The sequence below is a fragment of the Bufo gargarizans genome, chromosome 1 (genome assembly GCF_014858855.1).
Source record: "Bufo gargarizans isolate SCDJY-AF-19 chromosome 1, ASM1485885v1, whole genome shotgun sequence".
In the NCBI taxonomy this organism is placed as follows: domain Eukaryota; kingdom Metazoa; phylum Chordata; class Amphibia; order Anura; family Bufonidae; genus Bufo; species Bufo gargarizans.
Genome location: NC_058080.1, coordinates 536,208,057 through 536,223,999, shown reverse-complemented (window position 1 = coordinate 536,223,999; position 15,943 = coordinate 536,208,057). Strand labels below are relative to the sequence as shown.

The following is a 15,943-nucleotide window of genomic DNA, read 5'->3' as shown; positions in this document are numbered from 1 at the left end:
GAACAGCAGGGGCCCCTGCTACCTGGGGCCCCACTCAATTGTGTGCTTTGCGTAGTAGCCAAAACCTCCGCTGCCTGAGATGCAGTACACCAGTTCCAGAAACTACACAGAGTATGAAGCCTTTAGTCAATTGTATAGTTTCCAGTACTGGTGGCTGCCCAAAACTGCTGATCAGTGGGGGTACCAGGTGTTGGACCTCCACCTATCTGATATTTGCAATCTTCAGTAGACTATATAGAATCCTTAAGGTAAGTTTTCTACTCTTCGGTACCCTTCCTATCTAGTCTCCTTCACCCCTCCTATCCTAGGGATCGGATGCCAATATCTAAGTACCAGAAAACCCCTTCAAGTATAAAATTATTGTTGAAAACAAATATAAAGTTGATTTCTCTGCAATCCCCTACTAAGCACATGTACATTTAAAAAAAGCAGATAGACTGTCAATTGGGTAACTGACAATTTCAAAGTTCTACATTAATAACAAGATGAGTCATTAACTGTTTTATTAAAGGATTTTAAGGGTCATTTTAACAAATAAAAAGATAAAAATACACAAATACCTGAAACAACAAAATGAAGCAATGTGGGGTTACATCAGTTATGACTTTGAGACCTGAGAATCTCAAAAGCCAAGAAAGTTGAAAAAGAAACCATTTTTTTTTGGGATGATAGCTTTTGCTACATTATTTGTGTGTTTGGTGCCAAAAATGTGATTTGCAGTCTTTAAGTGAGTGCAAAGTAAAATATTCATGCACAGAACACACACACCATGATAATGCTGTACCTATATTAATGTCGTTGGCACTGTTGGTTTCTATGAAAACCAGACCTTTAGAAAATGCAATCAATAGTATATAAACAAGAAAAAAACACAGAAACAAATACACACATTATGTAGCATACACATAATATGATGGTAGATAGTGCAGGAAGGAAGCCAACAGGAGAACTAGTTCTACTGTAGATGTTCACAATGACCCAGAAGTAACATATAATATCTAACATGCACTTCATTCTCTAGCATATATGTTAGGAAACTGTTCAAACACGAAGATGAGGTTTCCCAAGATTTACTTTACTTTCATATGCTGGAGGGACCTATACCCTGTGGGGGCCATGGTGGAAATGCTGGTAATGTGAATGGCCAGTTCAAGCCTGAAGGTAAATTTCTTACACTGTCTCATTCCATCAGAGACGCTATCCTTATGACGGTACAGGCGATCAAAGCAAGTGACATTGATTTGCTTTACATGGATAAAGCTGGAGGGACAATAAAATTAAAGGTCTTGTGATTCCAGAAAAGGAGTTTCGAGGTACTGGTCTGTTTTGCTGAGCTACAGGAACACCTTTGTGTTGATAAACTGTGGACACAGCTGTCTATGCCTTGTGATACCAGGTACCGAGAATTATAATCCATGAGAATGGATGTGTACGATCATGTCAAGGAATATCTGGAAATTTTTTATTTTTTTTCAAAGAAAAAATACACATAAAAAAATAAAATTCTGTGTGCAGCTATATAATGTTCATACCAGTTGAAATCATGACTATGGGCTTACGGAGCAGAATGAAAACGTATAGATATGATCTGAACATGAGAAAAAATACAGTTTGCTGTGGGAAATGTAGCTGCAGCTGTTATGTTGCAGATATGAAAAAATAACAGTTCAGAGGCAGTCGATGTTTATGGTCCGCTGGGTGTCAAGGATCCAAAAGTAATTGGAAGATACTGTAGCTAACCTTTATGGCAGCACCTTACCATAGTAATGCTATCATTGCTATTATTCCTCCGGTTTCTGTTTTGACGAGACCAAAGTGGGTTTTTGTGCAGGTCACATGCAATGCTATGAAATGATGTCAGGAGGATATGAAAAACGAGATGGAATATATATAAAGAAAGAATGTGGGCATGAATTAACTAACTTTTAGGCTTCAAATGATTCTGGCATTTGTTGCTAATATTTTGGATCATCATAGACATAATATTGCATTAGATGTTTCACTACAGTAGGTAAGTGCTAGGGCCATGTGTATAGTCTCTGAATACATACATATATTCTCTTCAACATATTTCTTTTCACTGTAAACCCAGAAGAATTATTATGTACTAGTTATTTATAGCCATTTATGTCTTGGAAAATCCAGGAAGCAGAATCTATTCTATTATTGCACAAATCCTCTAGGAGTAAAGTCACATGAAGTTTGCTGGCTCATGCACACATAGTTTTACTGTTCCCATTGGTTTGGAGACTTCATCATATTGCACAACAGTCAGAAAGAAGCCTCTCAGGGTTCTCCATATGTAGGATGTCACATTAATAGTTTGGGATGGCACACAACAAGTCAAAGCAGCAGGGTCAGGTGGAAGAATGGCCTGTGCTGTATCCCATAGCAAGAGTACAGGGAGGAGGCATGGTGACACCACCTCCAAGTTAGGGATATTATGGCTGATGTGGGCACTCCCCTTTCACGTCCAGGACTTTAGTAGGTTAGTTCAGGCACAGCTTTGCCAATGCAGCGCAGTCAGATGGGGGACATGGTCATCCGTTCACCAAGTCAACGCGACATCATGCGAACAAACTCTGTACAAATTGAAAAACAAACAAATGAAAGTTTAAGATCTTGGCCTTAAATAACTTACAATATTAAAGCGGTTTTCCAGGTGTTTAATAATGATGACCTATCCTCAGGATAGATCATCAATACCTGATAGGTGGTAGTTTGACTCCCTACACCCTGCTAATCTGCCATTTACAGAGGCTGTGGCACTCCAATGAGTGCTGCTGCCTCTTACGCCAGGGATGTCATGTTCATGGGTAACATGGCCTAAACACAATTCGGTCCTATTCAAGTGAATAGGTCTGAGCTGCAATACCAAGCCCAGCACTATACGAAGGACAGCACTGTACTTGGTAAGCTACGAAGAGGCCAAGGCATTCATCTGATGGTTGTAGCCTCTTTAAACAGCTGATTGTGGGGGGTTCCCCCACCGAGCAGATAATCAGATATTGCTGACCTATCCTAAGTATAGGTCATCAATATTAAACACTCGGAAAACCCCTTAAGGAAGTGCTAAACCCATGAACCATCACATCCCGCAAAGTATTTTCCAACATAAATAATATAAAAATATTCCATAGCGTTGGCCTTTCTCTTTCAGAAAGGCCTAAGAACGTCACTATTTTTAGTTGTTAGCATAACAGTACACTACTAACCTTCAAAGTCCACCTGTCCGTCTCCATTCAGATCAACATCCCGTATGATATCTTCTATGTCCCTGTGTCCAACCTGTTGCCCAAGAAGCTTTTTCATGGCTTCCCGTAGTTCACTTGTACTAATTTCCCCATCTCCATTTGTGTCGAACTGAGTATAGGTGCAAAAGATCCTTGTTAGCATGATGACCAATTCATTCATAGGAAGACTTTCTTAAAAATGGCTACAATCTCAAGATAAATTTCAGACAATGGAGAAAAAATGGAGAGGAGGGTGCAAAACATATAGGTTGGTGTATGATCAAAACATTTCTTACCTCCTTGAAAGCATCCCGAAGTTCCTTCACTCCAATCATATCAGCTGTCTCTGCAAGTAGCTTAGGGCCCATTAGCTCCACAAAATCCTCAAAGTCCACATGACCTCCAACTAAGACAGAAAATTTGGAAAACAATATAGGTATTACCTATATGGGACATACAGTGGACACAACTGGAAGTTGTCTAGGATAAATGTCTAAATTAATAATATTTAAGATATTAATTGCACAGTTATTACTTTTTTGATGCCATAGAATGTGTAGTATATTGTAAAAAATATAATGAACGTAACTCACGGTTCATATTGATTTGCTGAGACAGTTCTATCAGCTCCATCTCTGTTGGCATGTATCCCATGGTCCTCATACAATCCCCTAGATCCTTACAGCTGATGTATCCATCCTTGTCTTTATCAAACTCTTTGAAGGCTTCTCTTAGTTCTGTAGTAAATAAATTGTAGTAAAACTAAAGTTTAAAATCCTACAAACAAAAATAAATATGGTCAAGTAAACCTTTGAGCAAGTGAGACACAAATACTGACTAAAAAATCCCGCCAGGAAAATCTGTTGGGTTGATGCTCACATCTGTTCTCAGCCTATTAGAAAGATTAGGAGCATTTTAGAATCTGGCTCTATCTGTAAATTGAATGGATTGAAATGACGCTATTTTTGGATGAAAGGACCCATTGGCCTATTTTAACCCTTTAATCTCTTCCCTACCCATGCCGTGGTTAAACCTGATGTCATTTGTCAACCGTATTATGTAACAGAATATCAGCATTAGTGTTAACTGTTGTTTTTCCCTTTACCTATTGATAAAATAAATAATAAATAAAATGTAAAGGCTGTTATCTGCCCTTATAAAGAAAGAGCAATAATGGAACATGGATAAAATCAGGTTGTTCATTACTGAATACCGTTCCATTTGTGCCATTTATTTTGGTAGATAAACTTTTATTTTTCGTGTGCATGCTACATCCAGCATAATAGCCCAGCTGTATTTAGGTCAAGGGAATTAATTTTAATTTATTGTCTATCCACTTAAATACTTATCCCAGTTGAGATTAAAGACATATTCCAGGACATACAAAGAAAAGAAGATTTTACAAGACCTAAATGACCGTCTTTCATGATTTTTGTCAGTTGCACTATTGCACCCTTGAGAGAACATGCTAGTGATGGCAGTCTGTAGATCTCTGCGTGTCATGCTATATCACTTCTTCTCTTCTCCAAGTATACTTGTCATACTCCACACACCTTTGTCATGGTATATAACATTCTGTACTCCCCCATCTCTGCACAGTCTCCTTCCTTCTCCCTTGTCAATTATGTTGCATCGGCATGCGTGAAGTGCCTGTGGCTGAACCTGCAAATCCTGTCTCCTGTCTGATGTGCATAGCTGAGCATATTGCTTTGTACAGCATGGATATTTGGTCTGGCTATGTTCCCTCCCAAGGTTTGTTGGAAAGTCGGATTTGACTCATAGGGAGCCACTGCCAATAGGTAGCGCTGGTGAGATGGTTCTCTTTCTTGGGCGATACAGTACCTCCAAAGCATCGTAGTAAGAGGTAAGAACCCCCGAAACATCTGTCTACAGATGGATATCTATTCCCTTGTCAAAACTCAAGGTTTGTTAGAAAGTCTGATTTTGACTCATAGGTAGCCACTTCATATAGGTGGCGCAGGCAAGATGGTTCTCTTTCTTTGGAAATACCTCTTTGTATATTCTTTTCCCATGGAGAATTTCCAATAAGTCTCCATACCAGGGAGTTCTTCCAGGAAGTCTCCATACAGAACTGGTCTCTTTAAGAAGATTCAGCACCCTGCCTAAGCCTCTTCCAAGGCATCGCACTAAGCTAGTCAGAGTCCTACTCTGTGCTGATGTGGGGCAAGCACCCCTGAAACCACTGTCTACAGATGGATATCTGGGCTGGCTATATTCCCTTGTCAAATCCCAAGGTTTGTTAGAAAGTCAGATTTTGACTCATAGGGAGCCACTTCCTATAGGTGGGGCTGGCGAGATGGTTCTCTTTCATGGCAGATACCGTTTTGCTTATTCATTTCCCATGGAGAATTGCCAATAAGTGTCCATACATAGAGCACTTCCAGTAAGTCTCCATACAGGACTGGTCTTTTTAAGGAGATTCAGCACCCGGCCTATACAGCGTGCCTGGAATTCTTCTTTAGACTTTGGCAGCAATGGTGATACTCTGTTTTGTTAATTGCCTAGCAATGTCACTTTATGATTTTCCCAAGTTGCAGTCTAGCCAATAGCCTATGCAAGCCCGCCTATAAATGTTGCTGCTTTTTTAAATAAATATGTTGCGGAAGCAGATCCACATCACCTCTATATCTAGTTCACACAAGTCCCAGTGTGTCTTGACAGCAACAGACAAAGATAAAAATGCAATGTGGAACCAGCACCTGCTGCTTAAATATTTCTTCTTTAATGATATGCATTAGAACAGCAGAAAAGAGCAACATGGTGAGAACATGATCCAGGCAGTCGCCGCAAATAAGGACTGTATTAGGACTCCGAAATGGGTTATTTTGGGAGCCATACCTTGTACCATGTTCACACCAAGTCACTGTTCCCTGCTGCATTTCAATAAAGAAGAAACATTTTACCATCATGTGCTGGTTCCACTTTGTATTTTTTACTCTGCTTTTTAAAATAGTCCCAGTTATTATTATATTTTTAACTTTTGTTCAAGAATTAGAGAACAACCTCTGTAAGGTGGAACATTATGCTAAATGTTTGCTCTTAAGATTTAATATAAATGATAACTACGTCCTTACATGATCATATTTAGCTTATGGATTATTATTAATCCAAGGGAAATTTCATCCAAAACTAAGTTTATTTTTAAATAATAATTGGATTTATATAACTGCAAGAAAAAGTAAGTGAACTATTTGGAATTACCTGGATTTCTGTATTGATTAATTGATTATTAATAAAAATGTGTTTAGATTATCTAAGAGTACATAGAGTAAGCCAAAATCAGGTGAGGATCATAACAAGAGAAAAAGTATTAAGGGCAGATACAACTTCTCCAGTTATTTCAATCTACTCCTGGTTTTTGCTTCAAAAACTGCATAAAAAACCCCTGAACGTATGGCAGCACCCTAAGTGACAATTATAGACTTACACAATCATAGCACACACATAGTTGTAATTTAAGAGATTGAATGAACATTCAAAATACAGAGAGAAAAAAGTAAGTGAGCCTCTCAATCTAAAAGGTAAAAAGTGTTTCATTTAAGGAGATGAGACTGGGAGTGTAGGTTTGTATATGTGCTTTGCCCATTAAATAAAGGCACACAAAGCCTGGTTACTGACAGATCTGTTCTTAAAAGTGTACCTGTCACCAAACTATGCAATGCAATCTGTAGAGCAGGAGAAGCAAGGCAGATTGATATATATTTTTTGTAGAAAAAGGTTCAGTAAAACCTATAATTTGTTCATTAATATCTCTGCTTTTTCTACTTTTCAACAGCATTGGTACAAGAGGGAGGTGAATAGATAGCTGTCAGTCACTGATAACTCCTCCCTCCTGTACCGATAGGTATTCACAGGGCTGCAGATGTACATATAAAAAAAGTTTTACTGAATATTTTCCCACAAAAATATTTATATCAATTTGCTCAGCTTCTCCTGCTCTATACCTTTGGGTCTTTTTTTAGGTGTTTTGCATTTTTGGTGCATTTTTCCTCTAGCCACTTTTTAAGGGGTTTTCTGGGATTTTGATACTGATGATCTATCCTCAGTCCTCAGTATCTGATCCGTGGGGCTCCAACACCCAGGACCCAATCAGCTGTTCGAGAAGGCACCAGTGCTCCCGTGAGTGCCGATGAAACGAAAACATAATTTTTTTTCAAGGTTGTTATTTATTTTATTTTTTTCAATATTAAAATGCAAGAAAAGCTATACAAGTGTAGTATCGTTGTAATCGAACTGACCTGAAAAATGAAGGTACAGTAACAGGTCAGTTATTAGTTTAGACTGCGTTTGTCTATAATTGTGACTTAGATAACAATCAGACCACATTTTATTAGTAATCAATGCAGAAGTAATTCCAAGGGCCCGTTCACATGGGGGAATTTGCTACCAAAATTTTAGATACTACAGCAAAATTGTGTCTGCCTCCTATTCTTTTCAATGTTTTGCTGCAACCACCCCAAGAAGCGACATTTCCCATCTTGATGTGGACATGTGCTACTTTAGGATATGGAGGGTGTCTGCTTTCAGCTCATCTCTATTTAATGGAGATAAGTCATGAGCATGTCTGTGGCATTCAAAGTGAACAACCGTTTGCAGCGGCCATGTGAACATACCCCAAAGGGTTCACTTACCTTTTCTTGCAGTTGTATCTTACCCACTGAAAGCAATGTTAACTTGCCACCACAGAGTAATATTACACCTGGCAGGTACAATCTCACATTATTCTTACCATATACATTTACTTGTATTGGTTTTCCAATAGTGTTTAGAGTTTACATTCAGTTCAATTAACCCAGCAGTTGACATGTTAATCATTGTATTCCATAGTTATTATATACAACATCCTTTCACTTTAAAGGGGTTTTCCAGGCTTCTGATATTGATGACCTATCATTATTCGATCAGTGGAGGCACCCCCAACCAATCAGCTGTTCCCTGCAACCTCCTGAACGGGAACTAGATATTGCATGGAGCAGGAAGCACAGCTCCCTTCAAAGAGTAGTGGCCATACTGGGTTACTGCAGCTCAGCTACCATTCACTTCAATGGAAGCTGAGCGACAGTACCCAGCATGGCCACTACTCTTTAAACGGAGCTGTACTTCCTGCTCCATTCAAGCGCTGGATTCTGCGCTGGAGGCTGCAGGGAAGAGCTGATCTGTGGGGGTGCTAGTGTCACACCTTCACCAATGGGATATTAATGACCTACCCTGAGGATAGGTTCTCAATATCAGGAGCCTGCAAAACCACTTTAACTAATGTATTAAAATGCATGCAATTTTATAATGAGCACATAGCGTTTCCTATAATTTTATTTCTCAGTTGTTCAACACATTGTCATTTCATCATCACACATCTCATACTGACAGATTCTCATCCAGTATATTCAACATATTTAACATTGAATATCTGACATAAGCACCTAATAATTGCATGGTGTGACTTAGGCCTCTTTCACACGGGCGCATAGGATGCGGGTGCATCGCGGGAAAATGCGCGATTTTTCAGCGCGAGTGCAAAGCATTTTAATGCGTTTTGATGCACGTGAGAAAAATCTGCATATTTGGTACCCAGACCCGAACCCGGACTTATTCACTTATTCACCATGGTGATGGACCATGTGATGAGCACAGTGACGTCACCACAGGTCCTTTTCTCCCAGGTCCTCAAAGAAGAAGAAAGAAGACAAGCTGGGCTGCAAGAACAAGTGGATAAGGTGAGTTTAATTAAATTTTTTTAAAAAAATTTAACCCCTCCATCCCTAATTTACTTTACATTCTGTATTAAGAATGCTATTATTTTCCCTTATAACCATGTTATAAGGGAAAATAATAAAGTTTGGGTCCCCATCCTGATCGTCACCTAGCAACCATTCGTGAAAATCGCACCGCATCCACACTTGCTTGCGGATGCTTGCGATTTTCACGCAGCCCCATTCACTTCTATGGGGCCTGCGTGAAAAACGCACAATATAGAGCAGGCTGCGATTTTCACGCAACGCACAAGTTATGCGTGAAAATCACCGCTCATGTGCACAGCCCCATAGAAATTAATGGGTCCGGATTCAGTGCAGGTGCAATGCGTTCACCTCACGCATTGCACCCGCACGGAAAACTCGCCCATGTGAAAGAGCCCTTATTTAGTTTCTATATACTCTAACAGCATTGGCAGAGATGCCAAAATACAGTATCACATTAAGGTGCCGTTGTCAACTCCTGTCATGGGTCCAATTGAAACGCTGCCTGTTTTATGTTTTGATCATATTTGTATGATATATATATTTATATATATAATGAATATAAGTAGCAATGTAATTGAAATATATTGTTCTTTAATGCACGCTGTGCCTGGCTGGCACAATGTCTAATACAGTCTTATACTAATCCCTTTACAACTGCTACACTCTGGCACACTGAAAATGTTTATGAATGGTGGTAATGGTGGTGGGGTTTATTGAAGCAAACTATGCTCTTTTGGCTGTTTTAGAAATAAAAAGATTCATGTCAATTGGTCACACGATGAAAGGGAGCAGATCACTACTGCGGCCAGTCATTGGCTGCAGCAGCGTCAAAGTGAATGTAGACAGCGGGGGACCACAGCAATGCAGCCGGGGAATGAAGGAGCTTGGATCCAGTGGCAGAGAGCAGGCAAGTATGCTTCCCTTTGCCGGTCGGGCCAGGATAGGCGGTTTGCCAAATAAAACCCCAAAAGGTGGCCAACCCCTTTAATGTGTGTAGCTTTTCACTATGTAACACAAGGTCCAAATGAAATGAGCAGAGACTTCTACTACTGTTAATCTTTACCTATTATTATAGCCACATATATTATAAACGGATTGCTGTCTCAAGTTAGCATTCTTACATTGCAGTCACAATATATGACGTTCCTATGACACCTACTACATTCACTACTTTCAAGAACCCTATACTGAAGTCACAGAAGTAAGCGTTAACCCCCGTAACTTCTCTTTACTTCTACAACTTTTTTCTTAAACTTCTCAACACTACAATAGCTTTGTTATACCCCTGTTTGTATTTATAATCAGACTCGGATTGGCCCACAGGGAAAGAGGTCTATCCCCTGGCGGCCCACAGAGTAAGATGGGCCCCTAGTTCCTCACTCTCTGTCACATGGCACTGACTGCTCTACATATAGATAAGCAGTGCACAGCATCTGACCCAGCCTATGTTCTTATTAAGAGATGGGTAGATTTTTTACAACATACCTAATTTATTATTACACATGCATCTGGTCACTGAGATTACTTTTTGACACAGAGCCAGGCCAGCCAGTATCTTCTTTCTCCAGGGACCTGCCCTCTAAAAGTCCTGGAGGAGCCCCCATAATCATCTCGTAGCTGCTGCTGCCTCTGTGTGGGCAGGTAATATTTGCATGTAGCTTTACAGTGGGCCCTCAGATTGAATTTTACTGGTGCCCCCCCCCCCCCCCAGATACCCCAGTCCAGGGCTGGCCAACTTTGGCTCTCCAGCTGTTGCAAGACTACAACTCCCAGCATGCCCAGACAGCCAAACGGCTATCAGCCTACAGCAGGGCATGGTGGGACTTGTAGTTTTACAACAGCTGGAGAGCCTCAGGTTGGCCAGCCCTGCCCCAGCCCAACACTGTTCACAATTAGTGGTCTATTCCCCAACATATCATCTCCTATATACATCTTATATACAATCACAGACACCGTCTGACTTTTTATGTGTTCTCTATTACCTTCTATCTCCTCTGGACGTAGTTCTCTGTCCTGAAAGAGAACATATTGAATCACAGATTAGATCTAAAAGAAGGGAGCAGTGAAGTCAGTGAATGAAAAGGATTAAATGGTTGAACTACAATAATCTGGACAATAATTACGCAGAGGCCAGTGGGAATAGGGGAAGGACCTTGAATGCTCAGCCGTCTAGGTCCGTCCATGCTGCTTGTACACAATATCTAGTTCTCTTCCTTCATCACCAATTAATAAGAATATCTTTAAAGATTACAACTGCGCTCTAATGAAATGTTGAATACATTTTCCTATTGCATTGCTGTCGCTGGTTCCCTGCCTGACTTTCATCTGCCAAGCTTTTGTATGCCACAAAGTCAACAAGTAAGACATCAGGGTAAGAAGATTTGCTTGGTTACAGGGTATTAGCATTTTCTAAAAACAGCAAGGATGATGAGAAACATTTTGGGCAAGATAGACAATAAAAAGCTGTTATGTATTATGTGTATAATGTACCCATATTAGCAGAACATTGTAGAGATGGACTGTCTCAACGTAGATATAATTATACCAATGGTCCAGGATATTGTCATTTCATAATGATTATTGGAAATATATAGACTAGCATCAGAATCATTCTACAGTAGCCTTTTCTGGAGGCAACGCTACTTAAATGTGATAAAGTTGTATTCAGTTTCAGGCAAATTGCATTCCTTTAAGAAATTACAATGCCAGCGGAGACTGGTTGGTATATGACTATTATAAAAATAGTGTGACCAGCATAAGAGGCATCAGTTGAAGTGTGGTCCGGCAACCACACAACAATGGTCTCCCATGGTGTCCAGCAGATACTAGCACAGGATGGACGCAGATAGCAGCACTTTATTTTCCCCAGGGATATGATGATAAATGAGTGAAGGGTCAAATGATTTATGATAGCATTCCAGTGTGAAAGATGGTTCCAGTCACACAATAATAGGGATGATGGAGGGGTCAGAACTCACGTACAGGCTGCCGACTCTCAGCGAATCCCTTCCGGAGAAAAATACAGGCAGGGCCCAGCAGGTTGTGCATCACTGCGCAGTTCTGAGCCAAAAGCATAAGAGGTCCCTGAGCAGCCTCTTCCCCTGTCTGCGCCGGTCTGAGGCAGCTTCTTTCCTCCTGGTGCATCTTACAACATACAGAGTGTTACCAGCACACTGTGGGGTCAACACCAAAACCTGGGTTCTACCTAATCTTTTGCTTGAAAATATATTAATTACTGAACTCTTCTGGGTTCTTAAGAAATGTCCCCCCTCTAAATCTAGTGTATTTGTTAATTAAACCCCCCCAAATTCCTTCTCTGCTTCCATAGGTTCTGGTCTTCTATCTCATACAATCCCCTTACTAGCTTTTAACAACGCTACTTCTCCCTTCTGTTCTTTGACCCGATGCTTATGGCTGAGTGTATGAACAATTCTCAGTCTATGTTTTCCTTGCCACCTCTTCTCCCTCCCTCCCGTGTATCTCCTCTCTATATAAGGAACTGTTTTAGTCTGGTCCTGTCGGACCTTCCATTCCCACGCCTTTATAAGACATATTTGCTGTGCTTGTCTCTTTGGGTCCTTTGGGAACGTACAGCCAGCCTCGAAGGACATTACAAATATAGGATATCATCTCAAGTTTAAAAATAAGAGAGAACTAAAGGCAAGTCATATTTCCAGATACATAGAGACAGTAACATGGTCATTATGGCTCTGCTGAAATGGTCTAAAAGGAAGCAGAACAACTGAGCACCAATGCTTGCTCTTTTGGGGATGGGGGGACGTACCCGAGGCTTATTGCGGCTAGGTTCCTAGATCTTTCTCTATAGCCTTCTCCTAACAGCTGTGTTCCCTTTCTGTTTCAGTCTAACCCGTAAGCCCAATCGTCCGCTGCAGGTGCTACTCTATTGGGAAACGTACCTTCTGTGAGAGGTTTTGAAGAGGAGACTTCACACAATTCCCCATAACACACAGTACAAAGCAGAGGACGAGCTTTCCCGAGGGGAGAGAGATTGAGAGGGCAGCAGCCGGCGAGGCATCCCGCACAGTGAGCGCCTCTGAGCCTTGGGGGCAGTCAGCAGCGTCCCACAGATTAGACCCTTTGAGCCGCAGATTGTTTCTCTGATAGAGCCTCTGATTACAGCAGATAAACTGCAGCAGAAACTATTCCCTGATGAGCTCAGAGAAGCCGGCTAATTTGGAGCTGGTCCCCCTTCCCCCCATGAGCCTTACAGCTTTTCAACGACATGATGTGGGACAGATCAGCTGGAGGCGGACACTGGATTCATGACACTGACGTCGGCTCTGAACAGCGCCAAGAACCTTCTGATTTTGGGATATGGCTCGCAACATTTATGCCCTTTTTATGTTAGCTACATTGCTTCCAAAAGGGCAGCAATACCCTCATCTAAGCATGAAACGGTTAAACCCATTGGATCCCTTATATTTTGCTGTGGTTGCCTGTTTAGGGAGGCATCTCCAATAGGCTCAATGTAGAACGACATGAGCTGTCAAAGGAAGGACAATGTGCTATTGTGCGTTTCATGAGAGACATAGACTGAGCATGTTCCACTCATGGCTATGATACCGCTTCATATATGCATCATAGGAACTGCCACATTACAATGACTGCAACCTCGAGACACTGCAGAACAGGAGAACATGTTACACCAGATAATACTGCATGTTCCTATAGTAAAATAACACCAAGAGAATCACAGATCTTCCTGGGCTGGAAAAGTAGGTCCTCCCAAGATCAAGCTGAAAAATATATATATATATCACATTCACTTGCCAATGTAATTTATCTTAACCAATTAAATAGAATCAGGATGATTGCGTTGTAATGACAGAGATGTGTTGTTACTGGTATCCTATGATGACATTCACAGAACAGAAATTAGTTTACAGATAATCAGACTCCATATAAGCCTGTCTACCAATGCTACATTCTGCAGGTTACTAGCGATGCTGATGAAAGACGAGGACGCCTAAGAGTTGGCAATTATAATTAAAGTCAGACGCATTACAAGAATATTGAAGGTCAAAATGTGATGGAAAAATGTGCAAAGATGTGGAAGGAATGCTGAATACTACCCCTGACCTGATTAGGGTTTTAATATTATATCATAAGCTAAAGTTAGATATTTGTAATCAGAAAATTAGCTTCTTGAAGCTGCAATCATTAAATGGGTTACCCCAAGGTTTAGGCCTCATGCACACGACAGTATTTTTTTGTGGTCCGCAAAAAGGGGTTCCGTTGTTCCATGATCCGTGTCCGTTTTTGTTTCTGTGTGCCTTCCTTTATTTTTGGAGGATCTTCAGACATGAAGGAAAGTTTAAAAAAATCTAAGTCAAGTTTGACATGCAAATGATAGGAAAAAAACGGACGCGGATGACAATCTTGTGTGCCTCTGTGTTTTTTCACGAACCCATTGACTTGAAAAAAATAGGACAGGTCGTATTTTTTTCACGGACTGGAAACACGGATCACGGATGCAGATGACAAACGGTGCATTAGCCGAGTTTTCCACGGACCTATTGAAAGTCAATGGGTCCGCAGAAAATCACGGAAAACAGAACAACGGACACGGGACACAACAACGGTCGTGTGCATGAGGCCTTAAACTTATCACCTAATCACAGGGTAAAGGATAAAAGTCTGATTGATGGGGGTACAAACGCTGGGACTCCCACCAATCATGAGAATGGGGGTCCTGTCCACCTCCCATATGAATGGACTGAATGTAGCAGTAGGAAACGTGTTTGACCACTGCTGCATTCTTATGGGGAGAAAAAGGAGTCCCGTTCTTGTGATCAGTAGGGGGTCACGTGGTCATGTTCAAAATGTCCTTGGACAGATAAAGAAGAAGCTAAGGAAATTGAGGTTCTCGATTTTAAAAAAACATATTGTATGGCTCATCTATTCACCCCAGCACAGAGCACGTATTCTGCTTCAATATGACTGATCAGTAATAGTCATCAAATATGAATTGTTTTCCATGGGTCATTGCTAGGGTCTTAAAAGTGGGAGGGGCACTAGCGTAAAGGGGTATTCTCATCACATACAATGGTGGCATATCGCTAGGATATGCCCCCATTGTCTGATAGGTGCGGGTCCTACCACTGGGACCCGCACTTACAAGGAGAACTGAGCGGGGAAAGCTGTGGCTGGAGGACCCCGGGTTTCCCAGGGTCCGTCCACCACCAAGCATTGCTCCCTGCTGTTCCCATACAAGTGAATGGGAGCGCACTGCGCACGAGTGGCCCCTGCTCCCATTCATTTCTAAGGGGCAGACGGAAATAGCAGAGCCAGCTCTTGGCTATTTTCGGCAGCCCAATTGAAATGAATGGAGGGCGGCTGTGCATGCGCAGTGCGCCCTCTATTAATTTCCCCACTCCGTTCTTGTTGTAGGTGCAGGTCCCAGAGGTGGGACCCACACCTATCAGACAATGGGGGCATATCCTAGCGATATGCCTCCATTGTATGTGATGGCGAAACCCCTTTAAAGGCACATAAAGGAACAATAGATATAAAACAGAACTATATGAAATAGTATCGACTCCATATGGCCACCATACAGTTACTAAATAAAACGTGAACAAAAAACTATTAGACCACCATATAGTGGCCACATAGTGGTATAGTGGCACTCTGCAGACTATATTAATATATACAGTGCAGTTGAATCCGTTGACTGACAGGTGATGTTTTCTCCATCTGGCCCAAACCACTATGACAACTACTCCTGAACAAGATTTGTCTATGCACCTTGTAAAAGGTTTATGATTCCAATCATGACTATAGAAGCTGGTGGCTGGTATAGGGGGAAATCTAAAAAGGGGCTTTCTATCATATGAGCTAGGTGTGTGAAGTGGTGGAGTGAACAGTCCTGTAAGGCTAGTTTCACACCTTCGGTGTAAATTCAGCAGGATGTTCCAGTCTGTGCTCGAT

General features: G+C 41.2%; 1 protein-coding gene across 4 annotated transcripts in view; it reads right to left on the bottom strand.

Moving 5' to 3' along the window:
* Nucleotides 1-488: 488 nt before the first annotated feature.
* Nucleotides 489-15,943, bottom strand: part of CABP1 (calcium binding protein 1) — a 34,833-nt gene continuing 19,378 nt past the window's right edge. The window contains exons 1-7 of one of the 4 annotated variants that reach the window (XM_044275438.1): nt 12,910-13,320; nt 11,975-12,136; nt 10,975-11,005; nt 3,827-3,970; nt 3,530-3,639; nt 3,216-3,363; nt 489-2,582 (exon numbers count right to left, since the gene is read on the bottom strand). In XM_044275438.1, the coding sequence (XP_044131373.1) occupies nt 2,557-2,582; nt 3,216-3,363; nt 3,530-3,639; nt 3,827-3,970; nt 10,975-11,005; nt 11,975-12,136; nt 12,910-12,954 (666 nt within the window). In that variant the 5' untranslated portion in view covers nt 12,955-13,320 and the 3' untranslated portion in view covers nt 489-2,556. Of the gene's footprint in view, nt 2,583-3,215; nt 3,364-3,529; nt 3,640-3,826; nt 3,971-10,974; nt 11,006-11,974; nt 12,444-12,909; nt 13,322-15,943 lie in introns of those variants that run through there. The other 3 variants (XM_044275440.1, XM_044275439.1, XM_044275437.1) reach the window with 3 other exon arrangements.